We start from the raw sequence: 23,855 nt of genomic DNA on the forward strand, positions 1-23,855 counted from the left end.
TTAGAAACTTTAAGAGAAATACACCGTGGTTAACACTGAACCTCAAAATGACATAATCACCGTATATGTAAGAAGACCCTGTGTGCTTAACACAGTGTCATTACATATTCCTTCACCACCATTTACAACAGGCAGGGACAGGTCATGACATACCGTAAGAGTCATCCAGGATCACACGACCCTCCTTCAACCAAAAGCACTTCAAACAAAATGCTATGACGGTAAAACTGTCCTGTACACCAAAGCGGGGAAAGAAGCTGCCTAGCGCATTGTATCTTTTCTCTCCAAGAGTGTCTGAGGGTGGAGGCAGATGCCATTTTACATAAAGCCCCTTTCAGACAAGGAATGTCATCTTTTCATGCTGTAACTGCACTGTGGTTTGATGCTTAACATTTTAGGTAGTGATTCCCATTGATACGTCCTTTAATTAAGGCTTTGTTGATGATGCCACTAGGGTCAGAGTGTCAGACAGACATATTGTACATGCTAGATGCTACAACATGACCCAGTAAGAGTTCTGCATTATCCCATTTGCCTGTTCCTGTCCCTGTTGCTCTGGGGTATTCTGCTACAGGGTCAACCAGGTGTGATTTTCCCCGTTTCTACTCTCTGTGAATCGTGGATTAAGACAACAGTGACATCTGAGCATTTCCTGACCTGCTATCTGTGGATTTCGGAACATTTCATCACTTCAGTCCAATACAACCCTATCTTCAAAGCCTGACCCTCTCGATTGTGAAATGAACTGCACTGTATCCTGGCTTTGAATTGACCTGTTAGTTAGTTTTAAATTGATTATTATAATCCTTACCAACTTTTCCAGTGGTTCAGGGTTTTGCACTCTGGTCCATCACCACACTCGCCTTGTGTCAGTACAATGTTGTAACAGGCGTAACAGAGGCGGAATGCCATCAGTGTGTAAGGTAGGGGCGCCAAAATTTGTGCTTTGGTTTGTGAACTAGCATTAACAGTAGCCACAGTTTTGCTCACGCTGGTCCGATGACAAATCACCAAGAAAAAGTAGTTACATGACACGTTTGGCGGCACGGTGGCCCGACTGGTTAGAGCATCTGCCTCACAGTTCTGAGGTCCGAGGTTCAATCCCCGGCCCCGCCTGTGTGGAGTCTGCATGTTTTCCCCGTGCCTGCGTGGGATTTCTCCGGGCACTCCGGTTTCCTCCCACATCCCAAAAACATGCATGGTAGGTTACTTGACAACTCTAAATTGCCCGTAGGTGTGAATGTGAGTGTGAATGGTTGTTTGTTTGTATGTGCCCTGCGATTGGCTGGCAACCAGTTCAGGGTGTACCCCGCCTCCTGCCTGATGATAGCTGGGATAGGCTCCAGCATGCCCGCGACCCTAGTGAGGAGAAGCGGTTCGGAAAATGGATGGCTGGATGACACGTTAGAGGAGTTTTGCTAAAAAAAAATGATCTTCATGGTAAGCTTTCATTTATTTAAAATTACCTATAATAATAAAACGTTTGGTAGCACTGTGCACTCATAAGGCTCTATCTGGATTGGAGGCACAAACTCTGGCAATTGAAATTGCCGTGTTGCGCTTCTGTCATTTCAAAGTCCAATGGAACCTCGATATAACGAACTAGAGGGGGGGGGGGGGGGGGGGGGGGGGTCATCCGGTAGAGCCGATTGTCCATTACATTGAACCACTTTTTTTAGACCATATGCCCCCGTATTCCTGTACAGTACAAAATTGTTTAGTGTTTTTTTTTTCGTGTCCTAAAACGCCCAGTACAGTACAAAGTTATTGTAAATAAATATAAAGTTTTTTAATGTTTGAAAGTTTCACATTTTATTCAAAATTACCACACTAGTGTGCTTCGTCACGATGACATTGTGGACGTACAGTACTCATCATAGGGGATTTGCTTTCATGAGCCGCGATAAATTCATGTGCTTCCTAGTTCCAAATCTGCTAATGGCTTGACAAAAAAAAACAAAAAACTGTTACTGTCCCAAAAATAGCATGTTCCAGACTCCAGACACTTGTGTTTTGTATTCATCAGTTAACACCGCAGCCATTCTGCGCGCTCTCTGCACAGTGATCTAAGCACAATGCCATTACACCATGGCCGTCACGCCAATGCCCCACATTCAACATGGCCACCACGTAGGCACGGGAGGTACGTTTTTAGGAATTGGATCTAATCATAATGTATATCTCTGACCCAAAAATACATCAGTCGCATTCTCTGCCTGCATTGCGCCACAGCGCCAGTAAAATTCTGGAACTAACAGACATTGTCAACGGCAGTGTAAGTGACAACTGGACACTATTTTTGGACACATTTTTCAGTCCTAACGGTCGGTTTCATCCAATATCCGTGACACAGTATCGGGGTACGTTTTATCGAGGTTCCACTGTATTGCGATTTTCAGTTACGATATCATATCATTACAAGTTTATTTAAGTGTGATATTATAAAATGAGTGTCTACATTTGGGTGACGTTTGAAAGAGGCTTGCTTCCCTTGTGCTTATCAGAGCTTACATTTCACTGTCGTCGGGCGGAATCCTTGTAGCTCAGAAACCTTCACTTTTCAGGGGGGGGGGGGGGGGGAAAGACGTTTGTTGAGCCATTACCCATGCATCGTCAACAGACCAAGCCATCTGAAACACTTAAAATTGGTCAATCATTTGTAAAAAATTACATACCCACGTTGACACTGACCATGAGTACCAATTTTTTTTTTTAAATGACTGACTAAATTTGGACATAGGAGGTTTCGGCCTAACACTAGCGATTTGTAAGATCAGACCCTCACTCCTCAGTCAACATCAGGAAGACAGAGTTAACGTCATACCAGCACTGTTATTACACTAGTTCCTAAAGGTGCGGTCAATGGCAACATGTGGTGGTGAATGAATGAACGCACAAGTTACTCACTCACACGTACACGCACACACACAGATAAACCTCTAAAGGGAGCCGTACTCATCGTTGACGGGAAGAGCGATCTTGGCCAGAGTCTCTGATGCGTCCACTGAGGGGGGGAGGTCTGCTCCGTCTCCATTGGGCAGAGTTGGGGCAGAGGGTGGGCTCTCTAAGCTAATGAGATCGTCGGGGATGGCTGAGGTTCTCTCCGTGCCATTACTCAGCTCTAAGTCAAACGTGGCGTTATTGAGGCCCATGTCGTGGGCGAGTAAGTCGTACATGTGCGGTGGTGATGCTAGGACGTCACTAGCAGGTGGGGGAGACATGGGGGTGGGGATGTCTTGGACTAGAGGGGATGATTCTTCAGCATCCGGCATTTTTGGAGCACTGTGGATGGCTGAAGCCGGGGGGTTAGGGCAGGGGTCATGAGGGGAGGACGGCTGGGCGGGCTTGTCAGAGGCGCTGTTTGAATCGGGGTCTTTGGGAATGAGTGGCGGGCTGGGAGCTGGTTTCTTGGTGTCTGGAGTAAGAGGAGGGTCTGTGGCCAACGGAGATACAGGTGGGCTAGCTTTAGCCTTCAGGGCAGCAAGTTTAGGAGAGTGTCTGCGCTTGGGTGGAATGGGCGTCCCGGATTTTTGAGTCAGTTCAGGGGTGCCTGGATGAACGTCGCTCTCCTTCTCCTCTTCGTCCGCCACCCACTGGCCTCCCCTCTGCTCAACTAACGGCGCAATCTTGGCCTCGACAGCTGCCCCGCAAACTGGGGGAGTCGGGGGGGCTGCATTTGTCTCTGGGCTGGGTGCGGGCGCCAGGATGGGTGTGGGCGAGGGGTCGTTGGCCGGGGTGGACAGGCTACACGTGAGCATGGTGGTCTCGCTAGAGGGGCTGTCCGTTGCAGGGTCAATGGTGGCTGTGGCCGTGTCAGAGGAGAGCGTGTCCAGTGCCAGGGTAGCAGTGAAAGACGCCAGCCTGAGAGAGCAGGGAGAGAACAGAGACACACAGACTAGACACCAGGGTGACTGTGACACAGGAGGGGTGGCCCAGAGCAGCATGCAAGAGGATTAGTAGGCCTCACAAACAAGACAAAGCAACTGAAATCGAGAATGACGACGATAAAAAAAAGCAACTATTAAGGCTACAAGGAGAAACAACGAAAGTCATGCTGTGAGTGGACATTAAAAAGGGGGTTGCATCCCATACACACCAACATGAAGAGTACTGACTGGGAAGGCTAGAAATCTAGCAGAGAACTACCACGCAGAACCACCACGATGGGATAAACAGTACCAGTGACAATCACGTAAGCTTTGCTTTTGGCCTTTCTTTCGGTGTCTTCTACTGGTATTGCTTCAACATTCGTAAGATCGCACAGTAAACAAACACTCCTGAAAAGCGACACACTCTCAGTGGACTCCACTCAAGAATGACCAGAACTTGTCTGAAAGAAGTGCATGAGAGCGGGTCAAATTTTGTCCTGGTCGGGGGGCGGGAAGTGAATTCTTGGAAGTGGAGTGCAAAGTACAGCAGCTGATAAGAATATTTAAGAGCAGCAAAAAAAAGGAAAAAACCAAGTTTCTGCTACTGTCAGCTGTACTTACTCTGGCTCTGTGAGGGGCGTGGTTTCGTTGGGTTCCGTTGGACCTGCTGCATTGTGATTGGCTGTGCACTCATCCTCCGTTCGGACTTCCACGATGGGCTCTTTGGACTCGTCTTTACTGTGGAACAAACACAGGACGTTGGGCTTGTGAATGAAACGACTGTTAAAGGCACAGAAAAGCAAAAACAGCTGAAAACACTCATTTGCATATTATGTATCCAGCCATTGATGCATTTGCATGTCCGTCATTTAAAAAGATGCATTTTTCTGTGTTTTAACAGTTTCCCCTGTCCAAATAACAGTTAAATGAGCAGCCCTTTAGACTCATTTATATGTGGGTTTGTTGATCTTTTCATCATAACTTAACCAATTTCCACCTAATTTATATGAGGGGCTGACTCAAACCTGTCCCATTTTGCTGCAGATTTAGAGGTGCAACAATTCAGAATCAGAATCATCTTTATTTGCCAAGTGTGTCAGTAACACACTCAGCAGCTCCAGTACGACAACAGACTGTTAAATATCGAACTAATTGAGAACTATTTTGTAGACTTTACACCGATCTGATCTTGATGGGTATCGGCCGATAATTAGCATTTAATGCTGGTCGGCTGATAGGCTTTAATGTCATAATTCGCCGATCATTGAGACATTTACTCCGTGTCACCATCGTGTACAGTATATTTGAATCCAAAAGCGAGTTTATTTTTAGCCTTGTCGTGTGTCTTTTGACGTACTACTGTAAATATCTAACAACCAATAAAGTATTTTTTTTTAAAAACATGTCGGCGGTGTGGGACAGACAACACGTCTGAGACAGACAGCACGTAATACCTAGATCTAGACAAATTTGGTCAATAAAATCTTTGCATTCTGTCTTTTACGATCACGGGGCTTTATCTTGTCAACTCAAACGCGACCGAATACACTCGTTACCATGGCGACGACATCGCAACGCGTGTATTATAAGAACAAAATGGGGAAAAACGTGTGGTGGTGGTCACCGGTGCTCGGGACATTACGTTCATTTAAGTATTGCTTGAGGTATATTCAGGTTGAGCTATATACATTTAATACGATACGGCTCGCAAGCAGGCAACAAAACGTTATGTAGCCTAGCAAGCTAGTGGTAGCATTAACGGTTGTATGTAAACATGTCCACGTTATGTCGAATCATGTTCTAGTTTAGGTGTGTGTGAAGTAATTTTATTACAATAAAGTAATTCAATTATAGTAAGTTAGCACCCATTATTTCTGTCATGTAATGCTGGTTTGACCTAACTGATTAGAATACATGACCTGACTAGAGCAGTGATTTCCAACCTTAAACGGAGCGGAGGCAATTACATATTTTACAATTGGAAAATCTCACGGCACACCAACAAACAAAAATGTCACAAAAAGTAGATAGTAATTACTGTATGTACTTCCTGACATCTAATAGGAGAGGATTTATTTGTTCTGTCTGTCACTATGCCTCACTGGCATAGAGGAAGAAAGATACATTATTTTTTGTAAATACATTTTTTGAGCAGTTAAGTAAAATTTGATAATTGCCCACAGCACACCTGAAGAACGCTCATGGCACACTAATGTGCCACGGCACACTTGTTGGGAATAACTGGACAAGAGAATACTTTTGAAGATACTCAGTATACAGTACAAAAATATATAGAGTAAATAAACAAGTCATTTAAATAGACACATTGCTCCATCTTGTGATTGGTTATCGTTTTTTTCAACTCGCTGATCGGTGATCGGCCCTAAAAATCATGATTGTGTAAAGCCTACTATTTTGGTCATCGATTAATCGTTTATAGAGACCTTAATTTAAAATAGTTCAAATGCTCAGTATTTCAGTCTCTGAACAGTAAATATTCTTAGATTTTGTCATCCTCCATAAAAGCCAACTGATTATCTTTGTGTTTAATCAAAGTAAGACATTTGCAAACAGCTGCTTTTACTTAGGAAAACGATCAACATTTTTGCTTACTTTGTGACATTTTACGGACCAAACCAGTAACTGAATCATAATCGATTGTTTCTAAAAATTTTTGCAATGATATATATATGTATATTTTTAATAAAGTTATGGAAGTTATAAAGTTTTATCAATACAACTCATTGAATAATAAAAAAGTAATCGACAGATTAATCGATTATTAAAATAATGCATGCAGTATGCATATCTGGAAAAAAAAGGGCGCTGTTCCAGTATTTTCACTTGAGTGAACATTTTGAGAGAGAACATTTTGAGGTATTTTCCATAATTACTACGCAAATTAATCTTGATGATAAAATTCAGGCATGTGCAGAGACGTGGGTATCTGTTCAAACTAAAAGGGACAGGAATCAATGCATCTAATTTAGTAACCTTCTTTATTTTGTGTAATTTTTATGTCAAATATTTAATACATGCAGTTATGATAAGTTCAGTTTCCACTCAGTGATAATGTGAGTACGAATGGTTGTCTCTATATGTGCCCAGGGATTGAGTGGCGACTAGTGTGTAGTCTGTTTCTCGTCCAACTTCATCTACAGCAGGATAAGTGGTATAAACACACACAAATGTCCATGTTAAAACTAAAACATGTTTTTGAAGGAATCTTTTTCAAGAGTATGCTTGATTTGACATACAATATTTGCTTGATTTGACCTCTATAAAAGTTGGTCGCAACCATGGAAAAATGGAGATGGGTGCGCGTGCAGTGTGGAGTCACCTCGACATGTCGATGTTAACGCAACACCTCGGTGACCGGAAGTAGCAAGTCACCTTTTAGTTTTCAAAATAACAATATGGAGTCACTGATAAGTCACGTTATTATGTGTAGGTGTAACTTTAGTCTGCAAATGCAGACTTTGGCTAATATTAGCTCAGGTTCGCCTCTCGCCCGAAGTTAGCTGGGATAGGGACCAGCACACTTGCAACCGTAGTGAAGATAAGCGGTTCTGAAAATAGATGGATGGAATTTATAGTGTTATTGTTGATCTCAACCATTATTATGTCAAACCGGTAATCTAGATAGTTTGAATGGGCAAAAACATGATATTGGCACATGTACATTTCCGGTTCAGTCAACACGTTACAATTGTAAATCAGTGCATTCCACAGGCTGTAATACACGCCATTGTCGGGGTGAAAGGTGTGTCCATTGAAGAGGCAAAGGGAATTCACAGGACAGGACTACAATATGAGTGGAGTTAAGAGGGTTAATAATACTATTAGTCCTACATAAATAAATATATAAATATTCATAATTTGTCATGGGGTATGTTTGAACTATTAATGGATGATTTTTAGATGTCTCATCTCTGTCTTTGGTAGTGAAGAGCAGCTAGTCGGACAGCAATTGATAAGAGAGTATGTCCGAGAAGTGCAAAGAAAGGCAGAGAAACTAAGAGCAGCTCCACAATCGGATGAGTTTTTGAAAAGATTGTAGCGTGTGTGTTTTTACAAACATGCACAGTAGTGTTTACAAAAATGCCCCCCAAAAAGTGTTTACGTACAAACATTCACAATAAAGTGTTGACAAACATGCAAAATTAATTATTTTATCATATGACATTTCTGGATGCATTTTTGTGCACTGGCCAGACTATAAAGGCCACTGACGTTCTGTGGAGTCCCTGTTTTAGGCAGCTGTAGATGTACTGCTATGCATCAATGTTGGTCAAAAAATGGGGGGGGGGGGGGGGGGGGGGGGGGAGGAGGTTGACACTGGTTTATATTTAGTCTACTGTAATGTTCTTTCCCCCACATTCCAAGCCAGTGATGTATTGTAAGCTTACAGCTGATGCATTATGAATCCACTGGCTTCGTCTAGGTCTGGATGTGTAAGAGAACTACAATGCATGGCACTCAGTGATAGGCAAAATTTAAATTTGATCAAATCTTTATGCACAGTCTGTTGTCACATGTCTGCTTGAAATCCACATGTAAAGAATTCTGCTGCCAAATCTAATGTAATTGCTGTCAAGCCACCAAATCTACCATTTGAATCCTGTGGACCGTAGTTCAACCATTTTATATACTGATATTTATCAGTATTAAGTGGTTATTTCTTAATCTGGGACGTTTTCAGTACAGACAGTGGTCAACAACAACTGTAAAATCAAGATAAAGAGGTAATTGATGGGGAGGGTTGTCCTCGTATTGTAAGTCTGTGACGTTGACTTGCTGGATGAATAAGGTAAATGGCATAAAGTTTAAGACTAGCTGTGTCTTCTTTGGTCAAAATAAAGATGTCCATAATTGTCCATAAGCAATGTTCCCCATGCCAAAATCAAGGTTAGATGTAAATAAGGTTATTTATTGTGTATAAAAACCCGCAGTTCCTGGTTTGAATTAACAGTGAGCAGAACATGTAAGACATGAACAAAGACAGATTTAAGTTTGTTAAAATTTATTAAAATTGCATTACAGCAGACAATAGAAAAAGGACATAAAAGGATGAGGTTATTTTTCGTTTATATTTATAAGGCAGTTTTACGTTTGAGATTTTGCTGTTAACGAGATATGAGCCATATGTGAATTTTTTGTTTTTTCAAACTAACAGTAGACTTCAACAGACTACTTCGAGCTCCGCGGTGTTGATATGGGCCAGATGAGAACTTTTATTTTGAAAGCTAAAAGCGGACTTCCTACTCGGAGCTCCGAGGTGACTCCACATTGGACGCGCACAGTATTGGGAAAATATGGATCTCCCTATCCCAGAGTTCAGTATTTTAAAAACCTTTGGGCCACCCAAGGGTAGCACAAGAACATAAATAACTTAAGTATAAAACAAGAACCTAAAAATCCAGTGCCAGCTGGAGTCAGATTGCCAGGTTGTAATTGATCTTTTAAGATATACCACATATGAAATCACTAGCAAAGTGGTTGAGTTTAAAATGACACAAGAAATCTTCTACAATAACTCCTGCTGTACAACAAGGCTTTCATTCAACCCTGCTCACAGCGTATCGACCCTTCATTGATAATTGCATGGCTACGTACATGAATGCGGCCTTGCCCTCCTCCAAGTCTTTGCCTTTGGTGCCGGAGGCCGACTTGCCGCACAAGCACATGATGAGGCCGCACTTGTTAACAAAGTAGCACGTGACGTCCACAGCCAAGAGCAGCAGTATGAACGCCACCACCAGGATACCCGCCCATAGCATAATGCCCATGGGGAACCCCGTGTCCTCGTCCAAGTCTGACACACACAATAGTGACAACAACACAGAAGACAGTGTGTAATGGTTTAGTATATAAATAGCAAAATAAATCTGCAAATAGTTGAGCAGGGGAAGAAACAACTCACCTGCTCTTGATGCAGTGTTTTATTTGTGAGATGCAAAACCGCCCTCATTCACTTGTATGCAATCCATTTATTTATTTGGTGTTAGATTTGAGCTTTTACAATATTTATCTCTGACATTCCGATTATTTACCTTCACGATGTAAAACAGTGTTTCCCAACCACTGTCATGAGAGAACATCAACTTGCCAGGGGAAAGTACACGCTTTCACTTATTTAGTCCTCAAAAATATTTATTTACGACAAATAAACTATCTTTGTTCATCTATTTATGTCTTTGACGTAGGCAGAACAAAATAAATGCTCTTCCACTGTATGGTAAAAGCTGCAAAATTTACCTGTTGCCATTCACACAACAAACGTCATGGCGCGCACATACCAAGTGCATTTGTGAGTAAATTGAAGCAGGATCATTACAGTACCTCAGAATATAGTATATTCCGTTTGTGACTTTTGTTTTGTGGTGTGCGGTGACATTTTTCCAATGTAAAATATGTGCCTTGACTGAATAAAGGTTGGAAAACACTGACGGTAACATACTGTGTTATACATAAATGACACTCTTAAAACAGGCGTGCAGCTCTGGATTTAAAAAAGAAAAAACAAAGAAAAACAAAAGCACCCTTCAATTAGCATTGTATAAAACATGGTTAGGTATTTTCGAAACACTGACATGCAGGAGTAATGTCACATTAAAGCACAACTTGTAGTAATACAGCATGTACAGTATTCAAATATACTTAGGCTCTTTCCTGTTAGCTGTTTTTTTTTTTTTTTGGCGTAAAGGTTAGGTCGGTCTTTACATAATATACACACACTTCACTGAACAATACAGTTGAGCAGTCACTCAGTATTTAAAGTAAAAACACTAGTTGTTGCGAAGTGGACTCAGCTCTAGTTTGTTGCTGCCAACTATCACTCATCTATGTCGTCAAACGCGCTTCACTGTCAATCTGACCGGGATGTGGGGCCAGGGGGGTGCCACTGCCTTTGGTTCAGTTCTGTCGCACACGTGACACACACACACACACACACACACACACACACACGTGTCTGTCACAGTCTGCTTTTTGAAAAGTGTGTGCAGAGACAGCCGGGTTCTTCTCCCGTGGTTCACGGGAAGCCGCCACCAAAACTACGAGAGCAGCAATGCGGTGATGCCGGACAGGATGAGTGAGACCACACAGCATGTCACGGACGGAGAGCCCTGAGTGGCTGGGATGACAATATCCGGAAAGGGGCAATCAGGAACGTTGGAGGGGTGAGGGGGAAAGGAGGATGAGTGGGGAAAGAGAAGGGTATGGGGGGAAAACAGGAAGAGAAAAGTGAAAATGTCATCTGAAAACCAAAAGGTGAAAACATCAAACAAAAAAGTGGGGAAAAACAGCAACACAGTGAAGTGAAAAGCACAGAGCGGGAAAATGGCATCTGATGAATGGACAAGATGGTGTCGGGGGATGGGGGGGGGGGCACGGACAGACTTCAGTTAGCACCGCCTTTTTAGTCGGCTGTTACATAGCACAAACTATCAACCCTGCTTTCACTGTTAGACTGAAGAAGATGACCGTTATTCAGGGGGAGGCGTTTCAATTAACCTGGACCAGTTCTGCAGGAGCAAACTCAAGCTCATTTAGTGACAGGTGTCAAAACTTTCCAGTGGGCGAAATTCTTCCGGAAAAGCGTTTTTTCCTCACCTCTGTACGAGGAAATCTTTTTTCCGGCCCCGTAGATTTATTGAGTCGTCATTTTTACAGGGCAAAAATAGAAGGTGAACTTTGAGTGGTGCTCGTCAGTGTGGTTGTGTTTAGTTGCAGTGTTTGAGCGTAAGCGAGTGAGCTGGGAGGAAGGAAGGAAGTATACCTGGCGTGACGGCCGGCTGCACAGACGTCCTGATGGACATGCTCGCCCGCTGCGATTTGCCCTTCTGGTTCTCGGCCACCACGGAGACGGCGTACTCCGTGTCCCACTCCAGGCCACTCAGGATCACGTAGTCGCTGTCAGTGGGCATGCGGATTTCGGGTTTCCACTGCGGCGACTGACTCTAAAGGCAAAAACGCATTGGGGTTTTAAATTAGGGTTGAAGCCAAACTAAGGGCTTTACATTCTGGTTTCATATGTTAGGGTTTCAATTTAGGGTAAGGGTTTGAAGCCTGGGTTTTAAAATTTGGGTTTGTCAACAATGTTCTTCTTTTCCTTTCGGCTTCTCCTGTACAGGGGCGCCACAGCGCGTCATCCTTTTCCATTTGCGCCTATCTTCTGCATCATCCTCTGTAACACCAACTGCCCTCATGTCTTCCCACACTAAATCTATCAACCTTCTTTTAGGTCTTCCTCTTGCTCGCTTGCCTGGCAGCTCCATCCTCATCATCATTCGACCAATACAAACCATCTAAGTCTGCTCTCTCCAGCTTCACCACTGTCTTATAAACTTTCCCCTTAATCCTAGCAGAGACTGTTCTATTATACATAACACCCCTGAAAATTTCCTCCACCCATAACAACCTGCTTGGATACTCAACATTGCTCTAGACTGTTGACTCCGCCACCATCATTATCTCTTCTCCCAGTAGCCTCACTCTTCCCCCTCCACCTCTCTCATTCATGCACATATATTCTGTTTTACTTTGGCTAATCATCATTTATCTCCTTTCCAGCGCATGCCTCCATCTTTCTAAATGTTTCTCCACTTACTCCTGCTTTCACTGCAGATCACAATGTCATATGCTAACATCATGGTCCATGGGGATTCCAGTCTAACCTCATCTTTTAGCCTATCCATCACCGCTGCAAACAGGAAGGGGCTCAGAGCTGATCCCTGATGCAGTCCCATTTCCACCATAAACTCATCTGTCACACCTACAGCACACCTCCCCACTGTTCTGCTGCCCTCATACATGTCTTGTACCGTTCTAACATACTTCTTTGCTACTCCAGACTTCCGAATACAGTACCATAGTTCCTCTCTGGGTACCCTGTCCTTTCTCTAGCTCTATAAAGACACTATGCAGGTTGACAAGGATAGGGTTTCAAATTAGGGTTTCAAGTTCGGGTTTCAAGCCAAGGTTAAGGTTTCAAGTTAGGGTTTTTTTTGCGAGTGTTAGGGTCTCAAGACTGTGTTGGGGTTTCACACTAGTGTTAGAGTTACACAAAGTTTTATTCCTGGGTTACGGTTACAAGTCAAGATTTTAAGCCAGGGTTAGGGTTGAAAGCTTTGGTTAGTTTTTGAAATTAGGGTTTCAACAAGTGTATGCTTTGGTTTCAAACTATGGTTAGGTTTTGAAGTTAGTCTTAAAGGTTATGGTTAGGCTTTCAAACCAGGGTTAGGCTTGCAAGAGTTTTGTTGCCGAGGTTAATGTTTTAAGCCTGGGTTACAGTTTCAAAATAGTTAGGATTACACATTTAGGTTTTAACCCTGAGTTAGGGTTTCAAGTTAAGGTATCAAGCCTGGGTTAGGGTTTCAAATGATAGTTTTGTTACATGTATAAAGTCTTCAAGATCGTGTTAGGGTTGCAAATGAGGGTTATGTTGCCTGGGTACGGGTTCAAAGACAGGGTTAGGGTTTGAAGTTAGGGTTTGAAATTAGGGTTGAAGTCTGGGTTGGGTTGCAAATTAGGTTTGAAGCTAAGAATAGGATTTACAAATAGGATTTCAAGCCACGTTTAGGTTTTCAAATTTGGGTTTTAAGCCATGGTTAGGGTTTAAACTTGGGGTTTCAAACAGGGGTTAGGTTTCAAGCAATGGTTAGGTTTTGAAATTAGGCTTTCAAGCCTGTGTTAAGGTTTCAAACAAGAGGTAAGGGTTTCAAATTAGACTTTCAAGTAACACTCCAAACATCTTGTAGCTCTTACAAGAACAGCGGCAGCTGTTATATCTGCAACCAACTCCTTATTATCCGAAATTGTTAATTCCTAACACTTGTACTGATACGTACAGTAGTTAGGACAACAGTACAACCTTTATAAGCACAGGATTCTAAATGATGGCGCTGCTCTGCTGGCAACATGGAGAAGGGCTTTTATTTGTTCCTTTTAATGTCTTTATTGGGTGGATTGGACTCACTGATTGGAGGCTATTGCCCATGCTTTGGGTCTTATGCCGCGTCTGTGTGGAATGAATTGTCTAAGAATAGAGGCACTGGCATGACAGTGACATCACAGGCTGACCCTGGCCTGTCTAGTAACCCAGTGTATGGCGGGTGACCCTGTTAAAAACAGCGGCCTGTGAACCTACAGCTGGGCAGAGCTGTTTGGTCTGCAGCATAGTGGAGTATCACAGTTGCCTGATCTTCTGCGGGATGTGTCGTGGGAACTGTGCCAACACCATGAAAGGAAACCATGGATAGGCAGGGTCAGGAAGCGAGGTAGGAGAGGTGGAATCAGGCGGCGCATTTGGTGAGCCACCAAGCTACCGCTACCGCTTATGCTACTATGCAATCCCCCCTTGCTTAAAAACAAGCTGGGTGATCTGCGCCAACAGGTGGGAGCCTGCTTCTAGTACCATGAGTCTGGCACTGTGGCTTTTACGGAGACTTGGCGTGGCGAGGATGTGTCGGACAGTTACATTCCAATCGAGGGGTTTTCACACATACACTTGGACAGAGACTTAAAACTCTGCTGATTGGGTGTGTATATTTATATTAAATACAATTGATGCCGTCACTTTGCAGTGAGAGACAGAATATGCCCCCCTGATGTAGAACTTTTGTGTGTTACCCTGCGGCCAAGCTACCTCCCCTGGGAGTTCACTATATGCACCCCTGACGTAGAACTTTTGTGTGTTACCCTGCGGCCAAACTACCTCCCCTGGGAATTCACTAATTCATTTGTGTGTGTGATTTATATTCCACCCATCGGAAATGCGGCGAGAGCAGCCATTATAATCGTGGAGTGTGTCCATCGAAATTAAGCTCAATGCCCCAATGTTGCCCAATACCGATTTCAACCACTGCAATTTAAACAAAACCTTCAAGGTTTTGATGAATATGTGAAACGTAGCACCAGAAACAACAACATACTGGACAAATGCTTTGTAAATATTAAGGATACCTACACTGCTAGAGCCAGACCCCCACTTAAAAACACGGATCATAATGTAATTCAGCTGCTCCCCACGTATCGGTCAGTCTTTAAATCTATAAAACCAGAAATTCAGACTGAATGGTTGTTTGTTTATATGTGCACTGCGATTGGCTGGCGACCAGTTCAGGGTGTACCCCGCCTCTCGCCCGAAGATTGCTGGGATTGGCTCCAGCACGCCCGTGACCCTAGTGAGGATACAGCAGAATGGAAGATGAATGAATAAATGTTAACGCTTTTTTAGGTTGTACCACTCCTTTTTATCCAACAGGCTACAGCAAGTTAAATTCAACTCCGCTCTTTAGGTGGCTGTAAGCAGCACCGGCGCCCTCCAGGGGTGTGTCAATTCACCTTTTCTGTTCTGTTTCTGTTAGCCTGCTCACTAAAGACACAAACTCAAGCTTTCACCAAGTTGCCATGGACCGGTTTGTCAACTGGTGTGACCCGCACCTGTTGGAGACGAATACAACTAAAACTATAGAGATGCTGTTTGATCCCAGAGTAGTTGGGGAAAGCCTTGTGGCCATTCATTGCCAAGACATCAAGCAGGTAAAAACTTTCAAGTACTTAGGAGTACATATTGACAGTGACCTGAGCTGGCGCACACAAGCGGCCAATGTGTGTACTAAAATCCACCAGCGTCTTCTCTTTGTCCGTATAAAAATTATTATTATTTTATTTATTATTATTTATTTTTTTAATAGAGCGACAATTGAGTCTATCCTCCACTATGGTATCACCAGTTGGTTTGGCAATTTAACATTTAAATCGAGAGTTTAGGTAGAACAGCAGGGAAGGTTATGAGAATAATGCCCGCCCATAATTCACAGAATCTTTTGGAGCAGGTGACTTAACGGGCAGGGAAATGCCATTTTATCAGACAAGACTCATGTGCTAAACTCTGAATTTGTTCTTCTGAACTCTGGAAGGAGAAATAGGCTTCCCCTGTGTGGGCTCAATCGTTTCAAATCATTTATTTTACCTATATTTATGACGACAAGGCTTGGTATGATTATGTGAGGGGAATACTTGTGTGGATGCTGGGATGGAGTGTTCGTTGATGGTATGTTTGTTTATGTGTAGGCAACACATGGGCTGAGGCGTCCAGTGTTAGCCTGTATCTAATCCGCTACTCTTTTAAATTGATGTACACTATATTGCCAAAAGTATGCACTCACCTGTCTTGACTCAGATATAAATTTAAGTGACATCCCATTCTTAAGCCATAGGGCTTAATGTGACATTGGTCCATCACCAGTGCACAAAGCAAAGTCCATAAAGACATGAATGAGAGAATTTGGTAGGTACTTGACTGGCCTGCACAGAGTATTGCCCTCAACTCGACAGAACACCTTTGGGTTGATTTTGAGTGGACCATGAGCCAGGCTTTCTCATCCAAAATCAGTGTGTGACCTCACAAACACTCTATGCTCCTGGACAAATGAGCAAACATTCCAATAAACTCACTCCTCAAGGTTGTTGAAAGCCTTCCCACAAGTGTAGACCAACATCATATTAAACCAGATGGATTTGAATGGGATATTACTTAAAATCATATGTGAGTCAAGGCATCTGAACGAATACTTTTGTCAATATACTGTAGTGTATTTTGTATTGTGATATTGTTGTTCTTGTTCCCCGTGTATGTCATTCATGTAATGTGGCTTTTTCTGTCTCCGAGACAAATTTCTCTCAGGATGACATCAATAAACTAACTTGAACTTGAACAATGTTCCACCTGCCTCCATACTCACTGGTTTGAAGCGGACGAGGTAATGGAGGATGGGCAATCCGCCGTCATCTTGCTTGATCCAGCTGACTTTCAGGGAGTTGCCTATTGGCTGAAGCACCCCTTCCAGTTTGGGAGCACTTGGTTTTCCTATAGGCAGGGAGCAACTGCAATGTTATCAACATTTCTATGAAAAAAGCTGCAGTGAGCGAGATGTTATTGAGGGAGGGGAAGCGCTTCGTCTTTAGAAGTTAAGATGAAGGTGGAAAGTTTTACAAAGCGTCTGCTGTCTTTGCTGTTATGGTCCTTTTCAGGTCATTGGCCCTTCCTTAGTAGCTTTGCCTCCAGATGGTGGAGTCACACTCATTACTAAATGATGCACGGGTGCGTGCTCGTCTGATTCAGTCTGAGTGGCACTCAAACAGAATCCAAATGAGTGACTGATATAACCTCCCACCCCCATGCCTATTCTGTTCCTCCAGAGCTTTTTATGTTATTGACTGAATGTTGAATGTTGATGAATGTATACAGTACAACAAATTAGCACCAGATGACGTTTATGCTACTCAGCCTCAGCATGTGTCAGGATTTAGATAACAAAGGTTAAATGAAGCACTCACAGCTCTAACGGCCATGAACAATAGTTTAATATGTGTTAAATGACAACAAACAGGAGAAGGTGCATTGTGGTTCGACTTTATATTCTGACTCCGTCCAAGCAGCATGTGACTGCAAGGCAACAATACAGAGAGGCAATGACTTTGTTAGCAAACTCTCTCGGAATGAATACTAAAAGCTGCTGATTGGGAACTAGAGCAAACTGTGGAAAGGGAGCTGTGTTTTTGCAGGGAGAGCATTAATTAGAGTGGAACGCCCCTAAAGGTGTTTTTTCTTTCGTGGAAAAACTGTGCTGAAAAGCCAAACAAAACTGCTTTTTCTTTGACTTTTTTTCTTTTTATATGTTGCCACTATAAAAGAGTACCAGTGATGACAAAGAGGAAATGGGGGATGATGACTGAAGTAAATCAGTACAATACATTTATTTCCATATACAAATGAAACATACCCTCTCCAAGATGCATCTTTCAGGGGGTGAGTACTTTTACAAACCCCAATTCCAATGAAGTTGGGACATTGTGTAGAGCTTGTTTTGTTGTTTTCAAACAAACGTTATGGAGATTTTGGTGAAGCTACGAGGACATGCACAGAAGTGTCAAAATGGTGGCAGAAGTATATAAAATCACTGCAGCTCTTGTCAGAAGAAAATACGTACTTTGATTAGTTTTCATTCAAATGTGACAATTATGATTCAGGATTAGTTTTTCATTTTGATTGGCTATTTAATCTGAATCCCCACTGACTTGTTTGTAGCTCTACATTGTAGTCTATTCAATTGAATATGTCTAAACTTCATTGGAATTGGGGTTTGTACTTTATTTTAGTTTTATGGGGGTTATATTGCCGGTACAATAAATTTAAGTTGATTAAGATGGCAACACTCTGAAACTTGTCTTTACATTATTTGATTTGTAAAAAATAGTATTAAAATTACAACAATTTAGAGTAACTAGTGTTTGACTCTGGAGGTTCCGCTGCAATGTTCTCTACAGATTAGATTAATAATGGTGCATCCCACAGGTAACTTTCTCTCTATAACAATTCAAATGAAACTGATAAACATTGCCTAGGAAACTGGCTCTGGCTCTCATTAATGCCGACAAGGCAGACCCCTACTCAATTGATTAATGGCGTTAAGCTTTGCTGCGTGTCTGCTTAGAAGCAATTAATGTGCCGTTTAATAGCAGCGTTCGCAGATCAAAGCAATCAGTCACAACGTCAAGTTACCTTCTGCGGAGCGTAGGGGGGCGGTCGTCACGGTGCCATGCAAGCAGAATAACAGTCACATGAAACGCACATGTATGAGTGGTTGAAAGGGAGGGGAAAAGGACAACAGCCATGAAGAATAGAACACAGGACACGTGACTAGCATGCTAAAACTCTGAAACGGGCCAACAGAGGGTAAGCTGGATCTCTAGTGTGTGTGAAAAGGGCAGCAGATGTCTTAAACCAGCACACGTTAGAGCAACTGATGAGTCAATACTGAGGGGAACAATCCAAATAGTCGACAGGACAAAGCTTAACCCAGAGCAGCAATGTTTTCCTTTTGAAATGGAACATTTGATTCATCACTATGACGTTTAGGAATTCACATGGTGCTAATTAGATGGTCATTATTATTCCTATTTGGGTGACCTTTGGGATGTGGATGAAATAAATTATTCCAGGTCAACACAGCCTCCTTTTGCACAGCGATCCCGGAAAATGGACGCATCAGAGCCGTAACACAAGACCTGGCATTTATCCACGTTTGCGTTTTCCACAGAAACAAGTGACGGCAGGATATTGCCAAAACGTTTACACAGCAACGCAGCATACACCGATCAGATAGTTGGATCACCTTCGTTTCGGTTGTGATTCTACTTCCAAAAGTGGAAAATTACCGGCTCGGTTTAGTCCCTGCATTCAGTGTCAGTGCCATTTATATAGAACATCAACACGGTGGAAAAAAAGGAGGATATATGCTGTTCTTGTAGGCAGTGTGAAAATGGCATTCAAAACACTACCAAAAACTAACATACTTGGCTAAATTCTAAAATTAATTAAAACTAATCTCCACAAGCTAAATCCATCATCTTTACTACACAACAAACCTGTGTCTCCTGAGAAAAAAACATTGTCGTCTTAAGACAAAGAAAAACACATTAGGGTAATCAATCATGTGGACAGATAAATTCCCATTTGACTTAATGAGGATGCTGTCAAGGTTGGAATGAGCTTATCATGAAGAACACTTGAAATACAGCCTAATGTTGCTTAAATACTAATCACCTGAATAGAAAATGTTAACCCTTGTCAATTTGGCTTTAGCAAGTATTTATTAAACTGCTTGAGTTGCTAAAATAAAACAATCCATAACTCCATTGATTAAAGTCCACTGACTGAGTCGTGTTTTGTTTAGTGTCTTATTCTGCCACCAGAGGGGGCTGACAGCTAAATAATAAAATCTACATTGGCGGTACTTTCTTCTTCTGTTGTGATTGATATGTGCCAAGTCGTATTCATTGTGTGAGCCTAAAGAAATGGAAATGTTAATTCAAAATGGAGTGTAGTTGTGTCTACAAAGTGGTGATGAAGAAGTACCGGTGGGAGCTGAGAGTATATTTGGGTAACAATAACCATGATGACCTTTAGCTGTGATGTATTGTGATGGTGTGTGTTTTTTATGGGTAATGCCATTCACAAATGGGCATGAGAGGGAATGATGGTTTTGGCTTTTGAGTGTTTTTACGTTTCTGTGAGTTGTTTACTTTGCAAAGTTTCTATTACTCAAATTTGTTTGATGGCTGTGTTTTGATGTTTTTTTTAAGTCTTATTCCAAATCGGAGACAGTACATCGAATGTTGATGTTTGTCATGTGAGGTACTTACGGACTGGCTCCGTTTTGAAGAGCTCCACAGGGCAGCTTTCGCCTTCCCCCTTCCCGTTGATGGCAGAAATCATGACTTCGTAGGTGGTCTCTGGCCTCAGGTCTGTGATGGTCAACTCGCCTACGGAACCTAACAATGTTAAAGTTCATCGTCAGCAGTTAGAGCATAAATGTTGGCCTCAGCGTGGAAATACCTGATGGTTGTACTAGAAAAATGTAGCTAAGATCATGGTTGACACTGTTGTTAGAAAACAAAAATACAGTGGAGCCTCTGACATCTTAGCATTCTTAACTCTAATACAAGTGGATGGTCGTCAATCTCTGAATACTGACATCAAACCTGTAATAACTGGTTTAAGTAGCATTTTAACATGATTAAATAAACATGTTATTAAAACAAACAAAAACATATCTATAGCTGCATCTACTTTTGTGGTCTACAGTCCCTTATTTTACTATTGTAGATGTATCTATATTGTATAGTCTGGATAGTGTACTGAACAACGGATGGTGCGGCTAATTTGCGTAAGAAACCAAGCTGTTGCCTATGGTCAGGTGTAAGGGTCCTTTCCCACTTCATGGTCAGCGTCCTCCTTGCCATCAGTGGTACCCTTTTGTAGTGGCATCACAAAAAACCCAAAGAAAAAGCTAAATCTTTTTTTAATGCTCACCAAGCTCAAGTCTCCCATCTCATTTACAGACGTTTCCCTCATCACGTATGAAGGTTTTGATCTCCAAAGGTTTTGTGCAGATTTTACCCCAAAGGGTTGGTATGTTTCCAAATTGTACACGTTTGGGTTGTTTGAATTAAGACTCCAACAATTTCAAACTGTATGGTTAAGTTTCAAAGCTTGATAAATTTTTTGACAGGTGAGTCTGGTATACTCCTGTTGTAGTTTTTTGTGTTGGAATTTATTTGGACGTGGATGAAAGGGCACAGACAGAGTGAAAGGAGAGAAAAAAACAGCAAATGGCAACAGCAGCAACAACCATCCATCCAGCCATTATCTACACCGCTTATCCTCACTAGGGTCGCAGGTATGCAGTAACCTATCCCAGCTAACTGCGGGCAGGACAACACCTGCTAATTGGACAGGTTGGAAACGTGGGTAGGACTAAATGGAACAGTCCTTAAATGGTTCAGGTCCTACTTGGAGGAAATGAGTTCTTTTGTAACTATTGGAAGTGCTCAATCTCATCAAATGGCAATGACCTATGGGGTCCCTCAAGGGTCAGTTCTTGGACCCCTCCTGTTCAGCCTGTATATGCTACCCTTCGGTCAAATTCTTCAGAACTTTAATCTCGACTATTATAGCTATGCAGATGACACACAGTTATATCTAGCAGTGTCTCCAGATCACTACAGTTCAATTGAGGTGTTGTGTCACTGTCTAAAACAGATAAGTATCGGGATGAGCCAAACGTTTCTTCAATTAAACCACAACAAAACTGAGATAATTGTTTTTGGCAATAAAGAAAAGAGAATTGCTGTTAGTAAATACCTGGAGTCACTCTCTTTAAAAACCAAAGACTAAGTCCGAAACTGTGGTGTTCTGATAGATTCCGACCTGACTTTCAACAGTCATATCAAAACAATTACTAAAACAGCCTTCTACCATCTGAAGAACATATCCAGAGTGAAGGCTTGCATGTGTCAAGCAGACCACGAGATGCTCATCCATGCTTTTATCTCAAGTAGACTTGACTATTGTAATGGTCTTCTGACTGGACTCCCTAAAACGAGCATTAAACAGCTGCAGCTCATTCAGAATGCTGCGGCTCAGGTTCTGACCAGAACAAAGAGGTCAGAGCATATTACTCCAATTCTAAAGTCTTTACACTGGCTTCCAGTCAGCTTTAGAATAGATTTTAAAGTTCCACTACTGGTCTATAAATCACTAAACGGTTTAAGTCCTGAACACATGAATGAAATGCTAATGGAGTATAAATCCAGTAGGGCTCTGAGATCGACAGACTCAGGTCAAATAGTGGAGCACAGAGTCCAAAGCAAACATGGTGAAGCAGCATTTAGCTTTTATGCTGCACACAAATGGAATAAATTGCCATCATAAGTGACGTCAGCCCCAAGTGTGCATGTTTTTAAGTCCAGGTTAAAAACTCCTTTTTTCCCATGCTTTTTAGAGCATTTCCACTTTTAAATGATATTTCTTGCACTGTATGCTGTTTTAATTGTATTTTTTGTTTATTATTATTGTTTCTCTTTGTTTATAAGATGTTTTTTTCTTTGTTTTTAAATGCTTTTCATCATGTAAAGCACATTGAGTTACCTTGTGTATGAAATGCGCTATATAAATAAATTTGCTTTCCTTTAATTCTGTATGTGGCCAGATGGAGGGGGAAAAAGTCCGCTTCATCATACCATCTTTGAGCTCGTAGATTCTCTGAGACCAGCTGCCCCTGCCTTGCGTCCTCCATGCCGCTTTGTACATGAGCACGGGGACACCTCCGGTGGACTCCGGCTCCTCAAACTGAACCAGCGCAGTGGTGGAGAATGGTGACACCTCATTGATGAATGGAGATGATGGCACCTCTGTGATAAAGTGGAAGACAGGAAGTCGGTAAGGAAACAAACAAAAAAAAGAACATAATGGATTGGATTTTTATTTAATTGAAACTGACCGGCTTGAATGAGGACAAACTCTTTGGCCTCTGTGCCCACCTCATTGGAAGCAGTGCAGTTATAACTCCCAAAGTCATTCTCTGACGCCGGCGTCACCTGCAAAGAGACAAATTACAATCATCCATCCCGTATGAAGTAATACTGTGTTTGTCCTATATTTGGTTTTAGTAGCTTTTTTGCTGCATTACTAAAGTGGCCACCACCAATGGACACATGTCTTGTGTGTTTTAACATACTTGCCAATAAGGATGATTTTATTTCTGTTCACCCAGTATAGCACAGCCCCACTGCATTGCAGATTTTTTTTGTGGAACATATCTACTTGCAGAAATCGCCGCTATATCATGTAAATCTCTGATTTCATGGGTTTTTACAATATGCTTACTGTATTGCCCTCGCATGTGGGAAAGGAGAGCCACAGTCACCAATGTACTTTCCAACCATTTATTAAACACCAGGAGAACACAGACATGCAAACACCAAAGGCATGAAAAAGTTGACCAAAAAAAACATTTTAGGGGGATAGAGATTTTTTTTTTATTTTAACATAAATTAAGCCATCTGGAAGACTCTAAAGAGTACAATAAGGCAAAAAATAATAAAAATAAATCAATAAATCTTCACGCAGAAAAACGTATTTATACCGCTCAAGTATATGTTGATGTACAAATTTAAGATTAAAATAAAATTTGCCTTATTTCTTTGCTTTTTTGTTTTGGCCTCCAACTTGAGCCAGGTCGATCTCCACCTGCACCTGATGCCTGCTTCAAACTGTGCCACATGAATAGCATCCTCCTCTTTAAGCACTCTCATTCTGGAAAAGAATTGACTTAAATCATTGTCTGTTTCACTTAATTTTTCACTATTCTCAACTTCAAAGGCTAATCCCAAATGCATCCTCCAGGAAAATATTAAAGGAAAATACAATATTTTTCTGTTTTTATTGGCCATTTCTGAATTTGAAAACAAAAAAGCAAAGAAATAGACAAATTTAATCTTAATATTAAATTTGTACATCAACATGTACTTGAGCAGTGTAAATAAATGTTTTTCCGTGTGACGAAAACTATTTTGCCTGATTGTACTCTTCAGTCTTCCAGATTGGTTAATTTATGTTAAAATCCCCCTAAAATG

At 41.9% G+C, this 23,855-nt stretch overlaps 1 protein-coding gene across 9 annotated transcripts in view; it reads right to left on the minus strand.

Moving 5' to 3' along the window:
• The window catches only part of ncam1b (neural cell adhesion molecule 1b), a 115,247-nt gene that overhangs the window by 2,104 nt on the left and 89,288 nt on the right, over window positions 1–23,855 (minus strand). For 4 of the 9 annotated variants that reach the window (XM_061781569.1, XM_061781568.1, XM_061781567.1 and 1 more), the window contains 8 exons: window positions 22,721–22,817; window positions 22,461–22,631; window positions 20,082–20,210; window positions 16,619–16,743; window positions 11,650–11,830; window positions 9,486–9,684; window positions 4,491–4,607; window positions 2,956–3,861 (listed from right to left, as the gene is read on the minus strand). In XM_061781569.1, the coding sequence (XP_061637553.1) occupies window positions 2,956–3,861; window positions 4,491–4,607; window positions 9,486–9,684; window positions 11,650–11,830; window positions 16,619–16,743; window positions 20,082–20,210; window positions 22,461–22,631; window positions 22,721–22,817 (1,925 nt within the window). The other 5 variants (XM_061781575.1, XM_061781576.1, XM_061781570.1 and 2 more) reach the window with 4 other exon arrangements.

This window comes from Phyllopteryx taeniolatus, chromosome 8, assembly GCF_024500385.1.
Source record: "Phyllopteryx taeniolatus isolate TA_2022b chromosome 8, UOR_Ptae_1.2, whole genome shotgun sequence".
Classification (NCBI taxonomy): Eukaryota; Metazoa; Chordata; class Actinopteri; order Syngnathiformes; family Syngnathidae; genus Phyllopteryx; species Phyllopteryx taeniolatus.